Source organism: Hyla sarda, chromosome 2, assembly GCF_029499605.1.
Source record: "Hyla sarda isolate aHylSar1 chromosome 2, aHylSar1.hap1, whole genome shotgun sequence".
Lineage (NCBI taxonomy): Eukaryota > Metazoa > Chordata > Amphibia > Anura > Hylidae > Hyla > Hyla sarda.
The window spans coordinates 318551489-318575585 of NC_079190.1; the positions used below are offsets into that span (position 1 = coordinate 318551489).

General features: G+C 41.2%; 1 protein-coding gene across 1 annotated transcript in view; it reads right to left on the reverse strand.

Moving 5' to 3' along the window:
• Nucleotides 1-664: 664 nt before the first annotated feature.
• FRS3 (fibroblast growth factor receptor substrate 3) overlaps nt 665-24097 on the reverse strand; it is a 76946-nt gene continuing 53513 nt past the window's right edge. The window contains exons 4-7 of the mRNA XM_056557757.1: nt 20321-20507; nt 18596-18757; nt 17177-17328; nt 665-3239 (exon numbers count right to left, since the gene is read on the reverse strand). Coding sequence (XP_056413732.1) covers nt 2250-3239; nt 17177-17328; nt 18596-18757; nt 20321-20507 — 1491 coding nt within the window. The 3' untranslated portion in view covers nt 665-2249. The remainder of the gene's footprint in view (nt 3240-17176; nt 17329-18595; nt 18758-20320; nt 20508-24097) is intronic.

The following is a 24097-nucleotide window of genomic DNA, read 5'->3' on the forward strand; positions in this document are numbered from 1 at the left end:
TGCCGGACAACTGATATATGTAAAAGGAGGCCTAAAACCCACTGCTTTGATGCAGATGGGCTGAACAGATATATAGATCTAGCAGTGCAGAAGAGGAGCTTTAAAAATATATTTTTCACAATGTCACCAACTTTATTGTTGCTTTGCCACAAAATGAATAACAATGTAAAACCATTCACCTTTTCTAATGAGTTTCAGCAATTTAAAGGGTCACTCATTAAAACGAATTTTTGCTATTGCACTCCTTATGGTAAATGAAAAATATTTCAAATATACTTTGTTTAAAAAAATGAAGATTTCTATGTTTTATCTGTGCTTAAAAAAGCTCAAGAGCATTTTCCCCCAACTCATACACAGACTTAGGACCAAAGTCCAAACACAGGAAGTGCCGCCTGGAGTGCTGAAGGTGTGGGGGGGGGGGGGAGGGGGGGTGTCCAGCCTCATCCAATCATAGCTCCTCTCACACATAACTGCCATATGCTGTTGGCTGGACCCCCCCCCCCCCCCCAGGCGGCACTTCCTGTGTTCGGACTTTGGTCCAAAGTCTGTGTATGAGTTGGGGGAAAATGTGCTCTTGAGCTTTTTTAAGCGAAATAAAACATAGAAATCTTCATTTTTTTAAACAAAGTATATTAGAAATATTTTTTATTTACCATAAGGAGTGCAATAGCAAAAATTAGTTTTAATGAGAGTGCCCATTTAAAGTAGACTGTTAACACATCACCCCATGGTTTTATTTAGCAAGCGTTGCAGCGCTCAACAGATAAAACAGCAAGGGCATTCCAAGCCAACAGTATCTCTTACTATGTGTGAAAAATTACACAGATACTGTAAAAAGAAAGTCCTTAGACTTACTGGCAAATTGTTTTCTTCTTTTAGTAAAAGCCTTTGGACCAGAATTTTTGCCATTTTTTTTTTTTTTAATGAACGCTATAACAAACAAATTTACAAGACCTATTATACAAAACCAAGCTTTCAAGAATGTATCCATCACCGCTTAAATTCCTCTATCACAGATCCATAATTCTTTAAACCTGATCTTGGCTTTCACTTCATAAACTTGATATATACAGATCAATTTGCTAACAGATCACTCGTTTGTTTTGGTGCCAAATACATAAACTTAAGTAATCTTTGCTGTAAACACTACCACTCTTTTTAGACATTTAGGTCACGATCATGATTATATTATTTACTTTAATATTTACATTATTAATTTTATGGTACTGTACCACTTTAAGAACCAACTCAGGTTCTTACATTGCTGTGCAACCCAAAATTTTACATTTTTCAAATTCTCAGCAAATTAACTTTTAATTGCTCTAGAAAATCTGCTAATGGTGCCGGATTAAAGGAATGCATGTGTGTTTTTGTACTTTCATCATGGCACAGGTAGAAACATTTGGCACTTTTCATTCAAGTAAATGCATAAGATATTGGGCTTGTTCATATTCCCTGTAAGTATCCTTCGGTCTTTGAAATAAGTTAGTTTTCCCCAAGTCCCTTATATTTCTATATAAATGTCTGTCTATATTAATATATATATATTATATATTTATACATATTTTTCCATAAAGGCCCATCATCTCTCATTATTAGCACCTACACAGCTAGATTCTGCAAAAATGCAATAGAGGGGTATATACATGTTCTATTCTGTAACATGCTAATGTTCTGGCGGTATCAGAAGAGGTATCAGGTTAAAAACCAATAATGCACATTGGTCAAGAAAAGTGACCTTAATTATCTGCTCTGAAGCAGGACTAAATAATTCCATAGGGCACAATAAGGCATGGAATGTTTATAAAAATAAATAGAAAAAATAAGTTAAATTAATAAATTAATTTGCGATGAAAAAGGATATCTACAAAAGCAACAGTTAGAAAATTAAATAAAAAACAAGAAGAAAAAAAAACCACCATATTTTTTTTTTTTTTTAAAGATGCTAGCCCAGGCTTTGCTATCAGTCAGGGGATAACCAAGCCAAAAACGTAGGAAACAAAAAAAAATTAAAAAAAATAAAAACAGTATTCTATGCGGCAGCCATTAATGTTCTTTTATCCCCTTCTGAAAAGCTAGCTTTCACATTCTATGGAGTTTAAGAAAGTTTGCACTGCAGGGGGCAAAAAAGTCGAAGAGGCTAGAGTACAAGGGGGTTGTCCAACATGGAAACCAAATAAAAGCCACGGTAACAGCTGTAGAGATGGCTTTTAGAAAAGATCAGAATATTGGGTGAGAACAAGCAGCTTTTACAGAGGAAGGTCCGTGCTGTTGTGTCGGGTTTTTCTAGAGGTGCCATCATCTCGGGGCATAGCTCTCTGTAGGCTAGACATCGCAGCTGTCTTTTTAAGGTCAATGACAGCATAAGAGTCTGCACGGCGAGTTGGGTGATTTGGAGCAGGTGTGCAGGTTATCTGAGGAACCTGCCTCCCTTTTCCTTCATTCTTCCCCTCCAGCTCCACTTGGATGTAGTTGAGTTGTCTCTGCTCTGTACGTGGCCTTCTGAAGTCAAAATTGAACACATTGGGTGGGCAGCTCCTACGTGGTTGGCAGTCTGGTCGATGATGATGATGATGATGCCCCCCACAAGCAGTGACACTCTCAGCATTCATGTAGTTTTGCACAGGGTCATCATGGTATCCATTAAGAGATGGTGTCATGGCATCAGTAGAATCATCTTCATCCTCTTCCTCATCTTCATCGTGTTGTAAGGACTGACACTCCCAAACGGGAGGAAGTGGGGGTAGGTTCTCGTAGTGTAACATTGCCGTCCTGCGGTGTGCACAACTGCTGTATGGCAGCCCCTCAGTAGACAACTTGAGACTCCTGCTTGTGGTACCTCTTCGTAGAGCAATACTTCCTGATGGTACTAAGCCATTGATATTTTCATAGGCACACTTGTGTGAACCCCATTGATCCTTGCACTCATTATTGTTGTTATGTGGAGGCAAGTGCTCTCTCTCTCCAGCACAGACATGCCCTTGACAATCTCTATGGTGTCGGCAAAAGCTATCTCCCCTCAGAGGCATGCGTCTGTAGGCTGGTGCTGGACCAAGTACAAACTTCACTTCTCCAGGCTGAAGATAGACTTGTGGATTTCGATCTTCCATGGAACAACCAGGGCCCAGCATATGCCTTGGTGGATCATGGTAAGGTGCATGTGCCTCCGGCAAGGAGTGCATGCAGTGTCGACCACCCATTTCCTCTTCCCCACTTGCCGTATTCACATAGGTATGAGACTGAAAAGCAAACAAAAAGTTTCTTATCTTATGTCTTTATCATAACATTGCACTTGGATACCACTTTAATAGACTTAATGAAAGTAATAAAGTTCAAACTGCATCACTTATATATAATAAAAATGACACTATCCACAGTAGTTAACTTAGAAGGAAAAAATTACAGTACATCTTAAATTATATCTTGGCAAACATAAGCCTAAAGCTTTTTTTTATATTTTTTATTACCACGTGTAAAGTGCTAACAAGTTGGGCACGTGAGTGATTAGCAGAACTAAAGATGCATCCAGGCAAGTCTTAAAACATTTGCAAGAACCTACAAAATCCAAACTCCAGAAGAATTACATAAGCAGTATATAAAATAACAATCTTTACCAAACAATTAAAACGCTGACAGATGATACTTCCAGATATGAAGCTCAACTTAAACTTGGCTGTAAAGTGTTCAGCTGTCACCTTGGTTTGGATTTTTTGTACATTGTTTTGGGGAATTATAATCTGTAGGTTTTCATTCTGAAGTTAAGATTGTTCTTATTTAATACAGTTCGTCATTCTTTTGAAGTCTTTTCTTTGTAAATTCTTTTAGTTTATGTAGGCGCCAATTTTTTTTTTTTTTTTTTTGTGATCAGTACAAGTCTGCCATTTGCTTAAAATTTCCATGGGGGGTTGGGGTAATTTTGTAAATGTTCCAGAGGCATTTTTCATTCATCCCCGCCTTCCAATAGCCAGTTTTATTTTTTGGTTATTTATAGCCTCTTGTGCCCCCTGCTTACAAGATATAGAACGTTTAATATTATGCAGCCGAAGAAATTGGGAAACATAAACTTAGATTCACAGCTCCCCTTAGATACTTGGCTATTGAGGGAAATATAAAGATGTGCAGCCAAATATTAAACTCCTCATATCACAGGAAAAGGGGAGGCACAAAATAAAAAAATTAAAAAAACACTGTTCAATACTAAAGGCAAACAAACAAACTGGCACAGGAGCTAAGTTAACCAGCAAAAATGATTATTATTATTTTTTTTTATATATAAATGTGCCTAGGCTGTGTGATAATATATATACCGTTTTTTTCGCTCCATAAGACGCACTTTTTCTCCCCCAAAAGTGGGAAGGAAATGTCCATGCGTCTTATGGAGCGAATGTGTGGGCCGAAGTGCAGGGAAGGCTGCAGAGGGGAGGCTGCTGAAGAGGTAAGCTTACCAGCCATGCCGCTGTCCCATTCTCCTGTCCGTATAATGGAGTCTTATGGAGGAGCATGTGATACACACATCACTCCCCTGTGTCCAGCGTAACGCTACGGAGGAAGCAGAATGACGTGTGTGTCACATGTTCCTCCATAGACTCCATTATGGGGACAGCAGAACAGGGCAGCGGTACCGGTAAGCAACTACAAGGGGGGTCCTGCTGTTTACAAGGGGGGTCCTAAATATTTTAGTACCCGTTTGGTTCAGAATATTTTTTTTCTTGTTCTCCTCCTCTAAAAACTAGGTGCGTCTTATGGTCAGGTGAGTCTTATAGTGCGAAAAATACAGCAAAAGCCTCCAAACTCCACAAGGACTTGAATCGGCGCAGAATGGATGAGGAACAAGAAGATCACTAGGCGATTTATTTGGAACAATGCGTTTCAATCAGGGTCACGGCATATCAGAGGAAACACATCTTGTGTTTCTTCTGATACGCCGTGACCCTGATCTTGTGTTTCCTCTGACGTGCCATGACCCTGATGACAACTTCCGGTCCGACGTGTCTGGAGGATTCACTCGCCGTAAGTTAATTGAGTTGTGTTTTAAGCTTGTATAAATATGTCTATGTGACCATTAGATGTGAACTTTAAAAAGACGCCTGTCCTGGCGTCGAAACGCATTGTTCCAAATAAATCGCCAAGTGATCTTCTTGTTCCTCATCCATTCTGGGCCGATTCAAGTCCTTGTGGAGTTTGGAGGTTTTTGCTATATTTGCTACACCGTTGCGGTGGTGGGACTGGCTGCATTGTGGAATACCTTTTACAGTGCTGTGCCTGACTTTGCACAACCTATTGGGTAAGTGCATCCGATAATATCGGCTTAGTTATATTACCCTTTTAATGCACTATGAGCGCTTCTTGTCTTTTTACAGTGCGAAAAATACGGTACTTACCAGTAATAAACTAAGCCTACTGGATACTGGATGCCTTGATCAATAGGCCTTTTTTATATTATCACACAGCCTGTGCACGTTTATTTTAAAAATGTGATTTGCTGCATAACCCCATTCATGTATCACATAATTTCTTGCATAATAAAGAAAATAAAAACACAAAATAAAAAAAACACACCAACAACAATTTAATTGTTTTTAAAGGTTTAGTTTTCTTGGAAATCACAGCAGGATATAAATGAGATGTTAACTATATTCTGTGGATTAGGTGAATATGAAATTTATATAGTTTTTTTGCTTTTGTACAAAAAAAATAATATATATATATACAACCAAAAAAAAAAAAAACGAAACAAACCTCTTGGGCATCGATGTCGATGGAAGTGTGTAAAGACTTGATGTTTCTGGGGTGAATTGTCGTTTATACACACTTTATTCTAGGGCTGGGCGGTATGACCAAATATATGTATCACGTTATTTTTGTAAGCTATGGCAGTTCCACGGTATATAACGGTATTCTCCAAATCTACCCCCGACCCCCCCCCCTCCCAAAAGTAATTATTAACCCGACACTGCGCTGTCCCCATTGAGGTAAGTAATCACATATCACCCGGAAGCGCTGCCCTCCTCGTCCTGTTTGTTGCAGCCGCCAGCACTGACCTCTATACTGTGCGGTATTCCCTATACCCGGGCTGCAAAAGGTGAACGAAATAAACTAACGCATGTTACGTCGGCGTTACGCTGGGGACGGGAACGTCGGACAGTCGTCATCCTATCACCGGCCGCAGCGATGTTCCGCCTCGCCCGGTGATAGGCTGAGCCCACTGTCATGTAAGGAGCTGGCTTCTTACATGACAGTTGGCTCAGCCTATCACCAGCCAAGGTGGAACATCGCTGCGGCCGGTGATAGGATGACGACTGTCCGACGTTCCAGTCTCCAGGTAGCTGGTCCTGACTGACAGGAAAGGTGAGTAAAAGTTTATTTTGTTTAACTTTTGGAGCCCGGGCATAGGGATAGAGCGTACAGCAGTAGTCTACAACCTGCGGACCTCCAGATGTTGCAAAACTACAACTCCCAGCATGCCAGGACAGCCAACGGCTGTCCGGGCATGCTGGGAGTTGTAGTTTTGCAACATCTGGAGGTCCGCAGGTTGAAAACCACTGGCGTACAGTATAGAGTGTCAGTGCCGGCGGCCCGCAACAAACAGGATGACGAGGAGGTTAGCACTTGCGGGTTACATGCGAGTAGTACCCAGATGGGGACAGTGGCAGCGCTGGGCTGATAACTGGAGTGGGGGCGGGGGGGTTCAGAACAGCGCTCGCGGGCCACATATGATTAGTTCCCCGATGTGGGGACAGCGCTGCGCTGGGCTGATAATTCTTTCATTCCAGAGGGGGAGGGGCCAAACAGGAATTAAGGTATTGGGAAAAATTCCTATTGTGCAGCAAAAAAGTTTTGGTATTCGGTTTGAACCGCTTTACCGCCCAGCCCTACTTTATTCCATGTATTTGATAAGCAAGTAAGCAAGGGAACTCCCAAAATAAGCAATTCTGGCTACATGTATATGACATCCACAACCATGCCGATTAATCCAAGGAAAGGAGGGGGATGGAGAAAAGAAGAGAAAAGCCGGACAAAGTAAAGGGAACCTGACCTAGGTATTAAGAAACATGGCACAACTGGTGCTTCTGTAGAGGCATATAAATACAGCTGTGCAAGTACCATAGTGAATCTGTAACACCAGCCAGTAACACAGCATAATCCTTCATCTGACAGAAGCCATAAAGCTTCCACGTAGCCACCTAAATATGGCCTTTCCCAGTACGTGACTTTGTGCTTTGAGGAGAACTACATCTGCTCACTCCTCCCTGTTATAATGGAATACAATAAAAGTTCTGTTTTTCTTTATGATGCTCTGTTTCTATTATGTCTATGTCCAGGAGAGGTTTCAATTGGGCTATTAAAAATTAAATATGTCCAGCACCACGATAGCAGGTAAAACATCCAGTTTATTGAGGAATAAAAACTGATAGCATATACACAGAGCGTAGTAGCCTACGCATTTCAAGCAGTACTGCCCTTAGTCATGGCACTACTGCCCAAAACGTGTAGGATACTATGCTCTGTGTATATGCTATCAGTTTTTATTCCTCAAACTGGACGTTTTACCTTCTGTCGTGGTGCCGGACATTGTTGGTTTTTTGCTACTTGGATGAAGGGGAACGCCACCCGACAGTCTGAGCACAGGAGCAGAGGAAAGGATAAGAGCGGTCAGCTACTATTTGAGTCAATTGGGCTATTAGCTCAGAAAGCCACAGTTGTGGAAGCACCCTCTTAGCTATTAAAAGAACAATATGCACAATCTTAGGGATGGAGTGTGTGTGTGTGTGTGCGCGCGCGCTATCCTGTAGGTGAAGGTGATGTAAAAGGATATCCTGTGGTTCTTTTAGTAGGTCCACAGGGCATATTTTATTGATATACAGAAGCACCATATCCCAGTGAGAGGTTAACTAATATGGGGCATGGAACATCTTAGCTATGAGGAGCGATTAAAGGAGTTACAATTGTTTAGTCTTGAGAAGAGACGTTTAAGGGGGGATATGATAAACGTATATAAGTATATAAATGGCCCATACAAAAAAATATGGAGAAAAACTGTTCCAGGTTAAACCCCCCCAAAGGACGAGGGGGCACTCCCTCCGTCTGGAGAAGAAAAGGTTTAGTCTAAAGGGGCGGCACGCCTTCTTTACCGTGAGGACTGTGAATTTATGGAACGGTCTAACTCAGGAACTGGTCACAGCAGGAACAATTAACAGCTTTAAAACAGGGTTAGATACATTCCTGGAACAAAATAACATTAATGCTTATGCAGAATTATAAAACTACATCCCTTTCCCTTATCCCCTTACATCCTTCCCTTCAATCACCTGGTTGGACTTGATGGACGTATGTCTTTTTTCAACCATACTAACTATGTAACTATGTTACACAAAGTCCATATACTGTACCATAAGTCAGAGTTTCCTTTTTTTTTTTTTTTTTTTTTTACACTTACAAAAGGAAGTTGCTGGAAGGTTAAACTCAAAGATGGCATAATGAATTAGTTTGAAATAGGTTTTCCTCCAGCATTCACTGGTTACACACAACCTGACAGCATTTTGTTGCAGCCATCCACAATAATCCACTTGTAAGGTAGCCTCCACTGCACAGACTGATCTTTTACATTGAGCATTGTTATCCCATAGGATAACATTGCTCAATGATTCTGCCGCTTGACTGCTCATGCCTGGATCTAAGGCACTGAGCAGTCATACAGCTATTGGACACCAGAAGGCAGGTAAGGGGACCCTCCTCGTGTCCTACAGCTGTTCGGGATGCCGCAATTTAACCATAGTGATCCCGAACAGCCCCCTGAGCTAACCGGCATTTATTAACTTTATTTTTAGATGTGGCGATTAACTTTGAACGATGCGTTTAAAGGGTTAATAGCGCGCGGCACAGCGATCAGATGTCTTAGGACTGTAGTACCCCTTTAATGGGGTACTGTACAAAGTAGTCAGACCACACATAGAATAAAGTGTACAGTACTGGGCACCAGTGTACGAGAAAGTGGAGAGGGAGAGAAGGCTTAGGGGCAACCTAATAAATATGTATAAATATATCAAGGGACCGTACAGAGATCTCTCCCATGATCTATTTATACCCAGGACTGTATCTATAACATGGGGGCATACTCTACGTTTAGAGGAAAGAAGGTTTCTACACCATCACAGATGGGGTTCTTTACTGTAAGAGCAGTGAGACTGTGGAGCTCTCTGCCTAAGGAGGTGGTCATGGTTAACTCAGTAAAAATTTAAAAGGGGTCTGGACGCATTTTTGGAGAACAACAACATTATTGGTTATGGATTCTAGATCTATAGGGATAGAAGGTTGATCCAGGGATCTATTCTGACTGCCATATTTGGAGTCGGGAAATTTTTACCTCTGAGGAGGGTTTTTTGCCTCTCTCTGGATCAACTCAGTAGGGACTCATTAGGGATATAGGTTAAACTTTATGTACTCTAGTCTTTTTTCAACCTAATGAACTACAAATGCTGACACAAAGATTTGTAATAGGGTTGATGTTCCTGGAGGGATACGTTAAACTAGAGGAATGGTCAGAACTCAACTAAAATGGAACATTTCAATAAAAATAAAATATCAAAAAACAACATTGTGAATGATGCTACAGGTCATGAACAGAAAGGCAATGGCAGAGAAATGCCATGCAGGACTGAACTGTACTGGAATACAGTGCAAAAGGAGATAACAAAACCACCAACAAGCATTAAAAAAAAAAAAAAAAAAAATAAATGAACAGCTCACTGCACACACAAAAAGTAGGCAACATAGAATTGTCTGGATGTATGTACGAGCCTTAAAAGGAGTACTCTGCCCTCTCCCATAAACATTAATGGCAATGACGGCCCCCTGAAACCTAGCACAGCCGGCGTTCTGTACATAAATATTCAGAACACTGGGGTGCCTGGCCGGAGACTGCGGGGGCTCCAAGCGTCCGGACCCTGTGCATTCAGACATCTTATCCCCTATCTTGGATTGGGGATAAGATGTCTAGGGGTGAAGTACCCCTTTAAGTGGTCAAAGCCGCACAGTCAAAAGCATAGGATAGGGTAATGAAGGCATGCCATAAAGAAAGAAGTAAAGGGGGAAGCAGAGGTAAGAAAAGGTAGAGAAAAGCAAGATTGTGTGTGTGTGGGGGCACCATTCATATATAGTCCACCAACTAAAGAAGCTCAGGGGGCACCTGAAAAGAGTCCCAAGGCAACCAGAAGCTAGCAAAGGACACCACCAACTCCTTCACTTGGCATACCCAGTTTTAGTCTCCACAAACATCAACCTAGATGGCATCAATGAGGATTTCCAGTGCTGAGGGAGGATAACTGCCCTGGGAAACGTCTCAGGAGACCCTTTCTGGCTAACGAGAGTGAGCCCGAAACAAAAGTAAGAGAAGAGTAGGTTCAGGGCGAGGCAGGACAGAGTTGGAGGAGACGTTCGTAGATAGATTCCAATGGCAACTGAAATTTTATGTGGATTAGTGCAACATAATGCACCTTGTGAGTAAAAACCAAAAGGGGAAAATATAGAATATTTCATACAGTTCTTACCTCAGTATCTGAGGAAAGTAATTTAAGGGTCATTATTTCAGAAGACTTAAAAGTAGGCAGACAATGTCATAGAGCAGCAGGAAAGCTAGCAGAATGCTTGGGTGTATAGGAGGAGGTATTAGCAGTAGAAAGAGGGAAGTGCTCATGCACTGTTCAGAACACTGGTGAGACCTCGTTTGGAGACTGTGGGGGAGATTTATCAAAACCTGTCCAGAGGAAAAGTTGCCCATATCAAACAATCAGATTGCTTCTTTCATTTTTGAAAAGACCTCTGAAAAATGTAGGAAGTGATCTGATTGGTTGCTATTGGCAACTAAGCAACTCTTCTTCTAGACAGGTTTTGATAAATCTCCCCCTATATCTCAAGAAGGTTATAGATCCTTTGGAGAGAGTTCAGAGAAAAGCTACTAAACTGCTACATGGATTGCAGAATAAAACTTACCAGGAAAGGTTAAAAGACCATAACATTTCTAATATAGCCTGGAAGAAAGACATAGTAGATGCATGAAATAGCATTCCTGCAGAAGTGGTAGCTGCAAATACAGTAAAGAAGCTCAAGCACACATGTGATAGGCATGAGGCTATCCTTCATTTAAGATAGGGCGAGGGATTAGTCATAGTATTCAGAATATTGGGCAAACTAGATGTTCTTATATGCCGACACATTCTAAGTTTCTATTTCCATAAAGAAATTCTGTAGTGTGAACATACCCTTAACTCCTTAAGGACACAAGGCGTAACTGTACGCCCTGAGTCCGCTCCCTTTCTATAACGCGGGGCCATAGCGTGTCGGGCCAAGCCTTTCACAATGGCCGGGATGCGCGGCTAATAGAGTGTGACACTGATCGTGGTACCGCGTGCTATTGACCCTTTAGACATGGCGTTCTAAGTTGATTGCCGCATCTAAAGTGAAACTAAACTACTGCAGGTTAGCTCAGGGGGCTGTTCAGGATCGCTTCGGCGAAATCAAGGCATCCCGAACAGCTGTAGGACAGGAGGAGGATCCCCTTACCTGCCTCCTGGTGTCCGATCGCCGAATGACTAATCAGTGCCTGAGATCCAGGCATGAGCAGTCAAGTGGCAGAATCATGGATCAATTGTTTCCAATGAGAAACCATTGTTCAATGTAAAATATCACTTGCAGTGCCAAAAAAAAAAAAAAAAAAAAAAAGTTAATAAAGATCATTTAACTCCTTCCCTAATAAGTTTGAATCACCCCCTCTTCCCATTAAAAAAAATAAAAAATAAAGTTTATATAAAAAATAAACATTTGTGGTATTGCCGCATGCGGAAATGTCCGCAATATAAAAATATATAGTTAATTAAACCGCTCGGTCAATGGTGTCAGCCAAAAAAATTCCAAAGTCCAAAATAGCGTACTTTTGGTCACTTTTCAACTCATGAAAAAATGAATAATTAGCAATACAAAAATGGTACCACTAAAAACTTCAGATCCCGGCACAAAAAATTAGCCCTCATACCGTCCCATACATGAAAAAATTTAAAAGATGACCAGTTAAAACGTATACATTTTCCTGCATGTAGTTATGATTTTTTCCAGAAGTACGACAAAATCAAACCTATATATAAGTAGGGTATCATTTTAGCCGTATGGACCTACAGAATAAAGATAAGGTGTAATTTTTACCGAAAAATGCGTAGAAACTGAAGCCCCCAAAAGTTACAAAATGGCATTTTTTCTTCAATTTTGTCGCACTTTGATTTTTTTTTTTCCCGTTTCGTTGTAGATTTTTAGCTAAAATGACTGATGTCATTACAAAAGTAGAATTGGTGGAGCAAAAAATAAGCCATCATATGAAGCAGTAAACACTATAGAGGATAGTGCACTGTTACAAATGGATCTGGATAGGTTGGAGGTTTTGGCTGGGAAGTGACAGATGAGGTTCAACACTGATAAATGTAAGGTTATGCACATGGGGAAGAAAGATCCGGGCTAGGATTCTGTATTAAATGGGAGCACACTTGGGACAACCGACGAGGAAAAGGACTTGGGAGTCTTAGTTAACAGTAAATTTAGCTGTAGTGACCAGTGCCAAGGCAAATAAAATCATGGGGTGCATCAACAGGGGCATAGATGCCCACGATAAGGAAATAATTCTACCACGGTACAAATCACTAGTCAGCCCACACATGGAATACTGTGTACAGTACTGGGCACCAGTGTACAAGAAAGATGTAGTGGAGCTGGAGAGGGTTCAAAGACGGGCAACCAGAGTAATACGGGGAATGGGAGGACTACCGTACCAGAAAGATTATCAGAATTAGGGTTATTTAGTTTACAAAAAAAAGGCTTAGGGGAGACCTAATAACTATGTATGAATATATCAGGGGGCAGTACAGAGATCTCTCCGATGATCTATTTATACCCAGGACTGTATCTATAACAAGGGGGCATCCTCTACGTCTAGAGGAAAGAAGGTTTCTACACCAGCACAGACGGGGGTTCTTTACTGTAAGAACAGTGAGACTGTGGAATTCTCTACCTGAGGAGGTGGTCATGGTGAACTCTGTAAAAGAGTTCAAAAGGGGTCTGGATGCATTTTTTGAGAATAATAACATCGCTGGTTATGGATACTAGATTTATAGGGACAGAACGTTGATCCAGGGATTTATTCTGACTGCCATATTTGGAGTCGGGAAGGAATTTTTACCTCTAGTATGAGGGGTTTTTGCCTTCCTCTGGATCAACTCAGTAGGGACTCATTAGGGTTATAGGTTGAACTTTATGGATTCTTTTTCAACCTTATGAACTATGTTACTATATGGATTTTGAGGTGCAAAATTTAACCCCTTCCCGCAGAATGTCATATATAAACGCAGGGTTGTGCAGTTCAGTCCCGCTGTTTCCAGCAGGGGACAACTTCTGCTTCACCCCCCAGGACCATCCATTGATGGTCCTGGTCAGCAATCACTGTGATTGGTCCATGTGGACCAATCACAGTGACCTGGGGTGAAAGTTCAGATCCCCCGCACTGCACGCCACTGGAAGTCGGGCAGAACGGGGGAAGACGGCTGCGGGGGCTCGCGGGGACCTGCGGCATAGGGGGGGAACACACGGGGACCGGCGGCCTTACCTGGAGCAGCGGCGGGATCGAGGAGCAGCGCGGGACCGGCCACGTGGACGAGCAGCGACGGGACCGGCAGGTAAGTACATGGTCCTCAGAGGCAGCAGTGAAGATCTTCACAGCTGCCTCTAGGAGTCTGAAAACTACAACTCCCAGCATGCCTAGACAGCCTTTGGCTGTCTGGGCATGCTGGGAGTTGTAGTTTTGCAACATCTGGAGGGCCCCAGTTTGGAGACCATTGTATAATGGTCTCCAATCTGTGCTCTTCCAGCTGTTGCAAAACTACAGCTCTCAGCATGCACTCACTTTCCAGGCATTCTGGGAGTTTTAGTTCAGCAACAACTGGCCCTTCAGATGTTGCCAAACTACAACTCCCAGCATGCCCTTCAGCTGTCTGGGCATGCTGGGAGTTGTAGTTTTGCAACAACTGGAGACACACTGGTTGGGAAACATTGTCTGTTTCTAACTAAGTGTTTCCTAAACTTTGTGCCTCCAGCTGTTGCAAAACTATAACTCTCAGCATGCACTAACAGACCATGCGTGCTGGGAGTTGTGGTTTTGCAACAGCTGGTGCACCCTCCCTGTGAATGTACAGGGTAAATTCACATGGGCGAGAGTTTTACAGTGGGTTTCTCGCTGCAAGTTTGAGATGCAGCAAATTTTGCGCTGAGAAACTCGCTGTAATCCCCCACCCGTGTGACTGTACCCTAAAAACACTACACTACACTACCACAAAATAAAATAAAAAGTTAAAAACACTACATATACACATACACCTACACAGCCCCCCCTCCCCTCCCCCAATAAGAACGTCCGGTACGCCGCTGTTTCCAAAGCAGAGCCTCCAGCTGTTGAAAAACAGCAACTCCCAGTATTGCCGGACAGCCATTGACTGTCCAAGCATGCTGGGAGTTTTGCAACAGCTGGAGGCACCCTGTTTTGGATTCACTGGCGTAGAATACCCCTATGTCCACCCCTATGCAAATCCCTAATTTAGGCCTCAAATGCACATGGCGCTCTCTCACTTCGGAGCCCTGTCGTATTTCAGGGCAACAGTTTAGGGCCACATATGGGGTATCGCCGAACTCGGGAGAAATTGCGTTACAAGGTTTGGGGGGCTTTTTCTCCTTTAACCCTTCATGAAAAGGAAATGTTGGGGTCTACACCAGAATGTTAGTGTAAAGAATTTAATTTTTTTACACTAACATGCTGATGTTGCCCTATACTTTACATTTTCACAAGAGGTAAAAGGGAAAAAAGCCCCCCAAAATTTGTAACGCAATTTCTCCCGACTACAGAGATACCCCATATGTGGGCGCAAAGTGCTCTGGGGGCGCACAACAAGGCCCAGAAGGGAGAGTGCACCATGTACATTTGAGGTGAATTGCACAGGGGTGGCTGATTGTTACAGCGGTTTTGACAAACGCAAAAAAAAAAAACCACATGTGACCCCATTTCGGAAACTACACCCCTCACAGAATGTAATGAGGGGTGCAGTGAGAATTTACCCCCCATCTTTGGAACAGTGGTCCGTGAAAATGAAAACTTTTGTACAGCCCACTGTTTCAAAGATCTGTCAGACACCAGTGGGGAGCAAATGCTCACTGTACCCCTTGTTACGTTCCTCAAGGGGTCTAGTTTCCAAAATGGTATGCCATGTGTTTTTTTTTTTTTGCTGTTCTGGCACCATAGGGGCTTCCTAAATGCGACATGCCCCCCGAGCAAAATTTGCTCTCAAAAAGCCAAATATGACTCCTTCTCTTCTGAGCATTGTCGTTCGCCCATAGTGTACTTCAGGTCAACTTATGGGGTACCTCCATAATCAGAAGAGATGGGGTTACAAATTTTGGGGGGTATTTTCTGCTATTAACCCTTGCAAAAATGTGAAATTTGGGAGGGAAACACTTTTAGTGAAATTTTTTTCTTTTTTTTTTTTAACATATGCAAACGTCGTGAAAGACCTGTGGGGTATTAAGGCTCACTTTATTCCTTATTACGTTCCTCAAGGGGTCTAGCTTCCAAAATGGTATGCCATATGTTTTTTTTTTGCTGTTCTGGCACCATAGGGGCTTCCTAAATGCGATATGCCCTCCGAGTAAAATTTGCTCTCAAAAAGCCAAAATATGACTCCTTCTCTTTAGAGCATTGTAGTTCGCCCGTTCGCTGACTGAATGTCATTATGAATACTTTCGGGGGTGCAGTTTTTATAATTGGGTCATTTGTGGAGTATTTCTAATATGAAGATCCTTCAAATCCACTTCAAACCTGAACTGGTCCCTGAAAAATAGTGAGTTTGAAAATTTTGTGAAAAATTGAAAAATTGCTGCTGAACTTTGAAGCTCTCTGGTGTCTTCCAAAAGTAAAAACTCATCAATTTTATGATGCAATCATAAAGTAGACATATTGTATATGTGAATCAAAATTTTTTTTTTATTTGTAATATACATTTTCCTTACAAGCAGAGCTTCAAAGTTAGAAAAATGCAAAATTTTCTAATTTTTCATCAAATTTTAGGATTTTTCACAAGGAAAGGATGCAAGTTACCACAAAAATTTGCCACCATGTTAAAGTAGAATATGTCCCGAAAAAACAATCTCGGAATCATAATGATAACTAAAAGCATTCCAGAGTTATTAATGTTTAAAGGGACAGTGGTCAGATGTGCAAAAAACGCTCTGGTCCTTAAGGCCAAAATGGGCTTGGTCCTTAAGGGGTTAAAGGGTCATGATTTTTAAAAAGTTGAGGAAAAAACGAAAGCGCAAAAACGGAAAAACGCTCAGTCCTTAAGGGGTTAATGTTGTTGGGGTTTCTCCAAGAATAGCATTGCATCATCCGTGCAAATTTCATGGCTAACCTCCCCACTCTAATACCCTCGTCCTCTAAATGCCTTGCCAATGAAGAAGAGTTAGTTTTGTTTTGGTCTCCCTAAATTACAAGTGAAACATGAAAAATTTGAATATTGTGCAATAATTCATTTTATTTCATTAATGCAACTTAAAAGGAAAGGAAGCATGAAGTGCTCCAAAATCTCCTGGTAGATGGATGCGTTGACCCTGGATTTAATGAAGTACAGTGGACCAACACCAGCAGAGGACATGGCTACCTAAATGGCGTAAAAAAAAAAAAAAAAAAAAAAACAAAGTCCAAAAATATAGATTTTTATAAGAAAAAATTAAAGTGATAAAAAGGCTTGGTCCTTAAGGGGTTACAAAGCCAGGAAGGAAAAAAAATGAAAATAAAAACAATGTAAATTGGCTGTGCCCTTGAAGGATTACTGTCCAAAACATTTTGACATATTGCCCATACATGCCAAGAGTTTTGATTGCACCAAGCCTCACTCCTAAGACCTGCTGTGACTGCTAGTTATCATCCAGGGAAGGCAGCGGCAGCGTACTGCACAATCCCTGGCAGGCTTGTTTGCATAGTCTCAGGAGTAAGAAGTGCGGAAATAAAAACTTTTGACACGTGTGGGCAACAGCCACACTACAGATAAAGATACACTACAGGGGACTGAATTATTATAAAGATTAGATTTAAATATACCTGATCATCTGGAGTTATTAAGCCATGGGTAGAATCCTCTCCAACAGACTGGTGCCTCAGGTTACCCATTGATGGGTGACGTGCTGAAGGGTAGGAAGGTCCATCACGTGAAAAATTGTGAAAACCATTAGGAAAGCCAGTGTATCCTAAAGCTTGGAGAGGGGTATAACAAAAAATATATATAATAATAATAATTATACACTACATATAAAAGCTATTAATCCAAAATCATTGAAGGGGAAAAAAATTGTAACTTCAAAAAGCCAATAGATGTCACTATTAGGAGTATTCTTAAAAGCAACTTCTGCTAACCACTTTTACCTCTACTGTATACTACTCTACCACCAACTTACATATTCAGATCCAGGACTTTCTGTTTCCCTTCACCTTGCTTACCACATCCTTTTAACTGCACCCTGAAAATCACCTCCCCTGACTGCCCAGAAGCTCTTCTCAATAAAAAAAGTAAAGATTTGAAAAATAAGAAATTTAAACAGTGTCTAAAGTTCCTAGCCCAGTTTTATTAATCTACCTGAAAACAAAACTGTGTTTCTTGCCGAGTTGTCATTGGTATTCATGGGTAAAACCAGACAGTTTTGGTTTCAGTCAAATTCTGTTTGTTCTGAAGTTGAGGGTCTCACAGTTTTATTAGCTTTTTGGGGCAGCTTTCCATTCAGTTTTTTTGAACCAAAGTGAGAAGTATATTCATCAAGAACTAAAGATCAATCATTTATTATTTACAAAACACAAAAATAATAGAAACTGTGGATATTATGCACTTTACCAATAAAAATAATGTTTTTATTGGTAATCTATTAAAAGCGATTGCCCCATGAGGGGAGAGGGATCATTGTCAGTGCGGGTTAATAGCTTTCTAGTTGGAAGCTTATAGAAGCCATGTTTAGCAACAAAGTATATTTGGTCCCCTGGTCTCTGCAAAAAGCTTGTTCATATCTGTGTTGGAGCTCCGTTCAGGGAGTTCCATTTGCAGATTCTGTTCAAATGCCAAAAGTATTTTCTCTCCGCTCAACTCCTGAAAAACAACAGAAACCAGACGGAAACGCAAAGGGCCCCATTCAAAGGTAATTGGACCAGTCGGGACCTGTTTGGGTCCATTATGCAAAAGACTGCCCAGCTCCGTTGTTTTCCTCTGGAATGGACGCAAATGGAGGTCTGACACAGATGTGAACTTAGCCTAACTCCTACCCCCACTCTATGCTCCTCTGGGCAGCTTATAGACTGAAGTGAAGGCAGTCCCATCATGCAACAAAGCAGGAAAAAGTAAATAAATTAGGTAGAATTATAAAATACAAACATTATTTACAACAAAACTAAGCAGCATCTTTAAGGGATACTCCCATCGTGCATTGTATTGTCCACTATTTAACAACATTCTTTCATATATGTATTTCTATGCACCTCCAGGGGTCTGTGGAGTTCGGGGCATTTCCATTTCAGCTGGGTGGCCGGTCCTAGTAATCATGACAGGTTCTTCAACAACACTAATGCTGTTACGCTGCATCAGTTCCTGCAACAGGTTGAAAATTTCTTCCGCCCGAGAGCATTTAAATGCAAATATGCCTGAGAGTGGAAACAAGGGAATAAAGAAACGTCAGTAACAAAAAACACACCTGACTTACAGAATATTTTATTCAGCAAATATACTATTCTATCAGAATGTAAAGCCCTATTGAGTCCATCACTTCAAAAATGGCTTACCTATGTCCACATAGCAAACAGCCAGGACTACAAAACTGATTGCCTGTTAGGATAGGCTGTGAATACCTGATCAGTCTTGAAACCCCCCGGTCAGGGTATGGTATTGCTGAAACTGGAAAGAGCTGCCCTGAGCTACAACCGCATACGGGTCAAGACTGAGCCAACCGGAGTCACCGTTTGACTCCGGTCGGGTCATTAAAGTAAATGAAGTCACGGGCTTATCCGGCCGGGGTATGGGAGCGCCCGGTTTGCCCCTCCCCCGCCGGATCCAGCACCCATATGTACAAAACGTGGTGTGAATGCACCCTAACAAATTAAATCCACCCCAAGATTGGAAACAAAATGTATTTGAAGAAAAAATCCCAGGACTTGAGGTGTAGGTGAGTGGTTACCTGCAAAGGGGTTTTCACTCATTTTTATTGCTTTATTGGTCCTACAAGTTACGCTATGAGGAGCTCTGCTATGTTTTCCTCTTTAGAACCATTTACCCAAGATTGGAAAGGCCACCAAATTTTAGTCCCAGTGTACCACTTTAAATAAATATCACACATATTGTGTTACCTAGGGCAGAGTCTGTCAACCTGCAAGACGCCAGGCAGTACGTGCCCACGCAAGCTGAGACGTTCTGTCTGCTTTAAACAAACTGAACAGTCAGGACAAACATTTAGATGAAAGCTGTGGTGCTTGTCACTTTTGTAGGCTGAAGGTTTTAATGCCCACAGCCTAAAGGTGACCCTTTTCGGCAGAGGTGTAACTCTGACAAAGACTTTAAACAGAGCCTATGGCAGCAGTGTGAGCTTGGTGTTATTTAGTCAATGTTTATTTAGTCAATGTTTATAGTCGTACTAGATTGGAGCATCCTACCACTTAGGGGTACTTGTCCTGAAAAGGTTGTGAAACACTGACATAAGGCATAAAAACACTGAAAATTGATATATTTTTGTTTTATATATCGCAATAATATTCTAAAGCATTGTACAGAGCTATTTTGAACACATAAAAACTATTACCAACTTGAAATGAAAGAAATTAATGCATTAAAAAAGTTTTTTTTGAGTGTAGGGAAAAAAAACCAAAACTGTCTAGAAAGATGTGGGAAAGTCAAAAAATTAACAATGAAATTAAAAACAAAAATGAAGTGGCTTAATCTTCGAGTTGTGTCTTTCCATGTTACATTATATACCATGTTAAAATATTTAATTATTTAAATACATTTATGTTATGTTCACTCCGTTCATTTTCTGGATAGAATTTTGCACCATCCTTGTTAAATTACCCTGTATTTGTAAGCAATTTTACTGGGAAGATATACAGCAGAAACAGCATAGTGTGCGCTACAGGTCTAGCAAACATCCTACAACAGTATTAATAATGGACTAGTTTTAACTTCATTGTGAAGGTGCTGTAGAGAAGGATGAATCCTACCCTGCCCAGTTTGACAACGTCGCCCACTTTCAAAGGAGAAGAGGTTAGAGTCATATCCATAGCGCCGTAGACAGAGGTATGGCCATCTGACAGCATCCCGTTTCCTGGTGTGTAATACCAGCTCAGTCTGTGTTAGCTCCATAATTCCAGAGCCCAGCTCTGTCCCCTCATCATCCACATTGGTGACCTACAAGAAAATTATACATATTTGTTTTTATAAGGAGCTTTTTTTCAGAAGGTTTCCATGTTTCCAAAATCACTATTTCTGAAAACTAGCTTTCTTCTACTTCCTGCCAATATACAGTACATATTGTTGGATAGAAATATATACGAGTCAGAAAAAGGGGCACAACTGCAGTATAATACTGCACCAGGTTTATTTGTAACTAGAGTAAAAAGGTCTGCATGAGAACTGTAGACACATAATAGAAAATGTTTGAACAGTAGAATATACGGATCTATAAAAAATATGTCTTTGCTGGAGTCAATGTATAGGACCTACCCAGGACTTACTACGCCCTCTGCACACAATTACACATAATTATACTATGATTGTGTTCCATTACATGTACTTTTCAGAGGCGTTTTTCAGCTGTTTTGCAGCAGTCAAGCGCAATCTTAGGGTCAAAGGTGTTTTCCAGGCCAACACGATTGATGACTTCTCCTGGAAGAGAGGCCCCCAATAGTTTATAGACAGGGTGCCAACATTTCAACACCACCCACAGCTCCTTTACTACACTGTAAATGAGGCTGAAACAGTTGGTTCAGTTTACTGTACCTCCAGAGCTGCAGTAACCAGGTCCGGCTACAGTGAACCAACTGCATCAAGCCCCATTCACTGGGTAGTGTAGGTGCCACAAAATAACTTGTAAGCAAATTAGTATTCTTTAAACTGTCCTCCTCTGAACCCTATAACTCTTATTTTCCATATATGGGGCTGTATGAGGGCTTATTTTTTGAGCAGTAATCTGAATTTTTTATTGCTACCATTTTTGTTTTCATAGGACTAGCTCAGTAGGCTACTCAGGACTGCCACGCTGAGAGGATGTAGGGAGGTATCTTACCTTCCTCCCTGCTGTCCAATCGGTGCTCCAGGCTTTCACTCAGCATTGCCAGGCTAAAGCAATGGAGCACCGGTAACACTGATCAATGCTCTAAAGATTGCATGTTATGGGGACTTAAAAAAAAAAAAAAAAAAAAAAAAAAAAAATTATATATACAGTGATCCCCCGACCTGCGATGGCCCCAACATATGATAATTTCAACATACGATGGCCTCTCAGAGGCCATTGCATGTTGAAGGCAGCATCAACACACAATGCTTTTGTATGTCGGGGCCATCGCATAAACGGCTATCCGGCAGCGCAGACGGTTTCAGCTGCCGCCGGATAGCCGTTTAAGCTGCCCAGTGAGGTATGGTGATGGTCACTCACCTGTCCCCGACGTTCCGGACCGTCCTCTCAGGGCTCCGCTACATCGCCGTCGCTCTCCGTCGTCATCACGTCGCCGCGCACACCGTCCCGCCATCCAATAGGAGTGGTGTGTGCAGCGACGTGTTGATGGCGATGAAGAGCGACGATCCTGGCCAGCAGAGACTGTCCGGAGGGGACACCCCGGGGATGCCGCGACAGCGATGGAGGGCAACATCCAGGGCAGCGGTGATGGTCCAGAGCGGTGGGGACAGGTGAATATAACTTTCTATACTTTACATTGCACGGATCCCTCAACATACGATGGTTTGAACTAACTATGGTTCATGAACTAATTACCATCGTATGTTGAGGTCGAGGGGTGTGTATGTATGTGTGTATTAATATGCATTAACCCCTTCCATAATAAAAGTTTAACTCACCCCGCTTTTCCCATTTTTCAAATAAAAAAAAAAAAAAGGAAAAAATTAAAATAAAAAACGTGTGGTATTGCTGCGTGCGTAAATGTCTAAACAAAATATGTTAATTAAACCGCACAGTCAAGAAATGCGTATTTTTGGTCACTTCATACACTAGAAAAAAAAATGAATAAAGCGCGATCAAAAAGGGGCCATCAAAATTTTAAAGTTATAGGGGGTCAAAATTGGACAATTTTAACCCCTTAATGACGGACGTATATTTACGTCTTGCGCCGACTCCGGTGATATAACACGGGGTCACAAGGTGAGCCTGCGTCATATCGGGTCGGTCCCGGCAGCCATCAACAGCCGGGACCCTTGGCTAAGACTGGACATCTCCGATCGCGTTGATGCTCCGCATTCACCCCAAGTTGATCGTCCCTTCTGAAGTGACAGTGAAACCTTCCCGTCAGGCTGATGGGACCACCGCTATATGGGGGCAATAACATTGCAAAATACAAGTGAAAATAAAGTGTTAATAAATTTAGCCCTTTCCCTAAGGAAAATCTGAATCACCCCCCTTTTTCCATGAACCACTTAAGGATTCAGCGTTTTTCCACTTTCCACCTTTAAAAAATCATAATTCTTTAAATTTTGCACTTAAAAATCCATATGATGGGTTCTTTTTTGCGGCAATTTTACTTTGTTATTTCATCAGTTATTTTCTCCAAATATCTATGGCGAAATGGGAAAAAAATCATTGTGCGACAAAGTGAAGAAGAAAGCCATTTTGTAAACTTTGGGGACTTCCGTTTCTATGCAGTACATTTTTGGTAATTTTTTTCCCTTTTATTCTGTAGGTCCATATGATTACCCTACTGACATAGGTTTGATTTTGTCGTACTTCTGGAAAAAATCATAACTATGTGCACGAAAATTAATATGTTTAAAATTGTCATGTTCTGACCCCTATAACTTATTTTTACGCGTACAGGGCGGTATGAAAAATTTAGGGTAACACCTGCATTTTTGTGTAAAAAAAAATTTTCAATCCAACTTTGAAGAATTTTCATTAACCCCTTAAGGACCCAGCCATTTTACACCTTAGGACCCGGCCATTTTTTTTTTAACATCTGACCACTGTCACTTTAAACATTAATAACTCTGGAATGCTTTTAGTTATCATTCTGATTCCGAGACTGTTTTTTCGTGACATATTCTACTTTAACATAGTGGTAAAATTTTGTGGTAACTTGCATCCTTTCTTGGTGAAAAATCCCAAAATTTTATGAAAAATTAGAAAATTTAGCATTTTACTAACTTTGAAGCTCTCTGCTTGTAAGGAAAATGGATATTCCAAATAATTTTTATTTTTATTCACATATGCAATATGACTGCTTTATGTTTGCATCATAAAATTTACGTGTTTTTACTTTTGGAAGACACCAGAAGGCTTCAAAGTTCAGCAGCAATTTTCCAATTTTTCACAAAATTTCCAAACTCACAATTTCTCAGGGACCAGTTCAGGTTTGAAGTGGATTTGAAGGGTCTTCATATTAGAAATACCCCACAAATGACCCCATTATAAAAACTGCACCCCCCAAAGTATTCAAAATGACATTCAGTCAGCGTTTTAACCCTTTAGGTGTTTCACAGGAATAACAGCAAAGTGAAGGAGAAAATTCACAATCTCCATTTTTTACACTCGCATGTTCTTGTAGACCCAATTTTTGAATTTTTAGAAGGGGTAAAAGGAGAAAATGTATACTTATATTTGTAGCCCAATTTCTCTCGAGTAAGCACATACCTCATATGTCTATGTAAAGTGTTCGGCGGGCGCAGTAGAGGGCTCAGAAGCGAAGGAGCGACATGGGGATTTTGGAGAGTACGTTTTTTTTAAATGGTTTTTGGGGCATGTTGCATTTAGGAAGCCCCTATGGTGCCAGAAC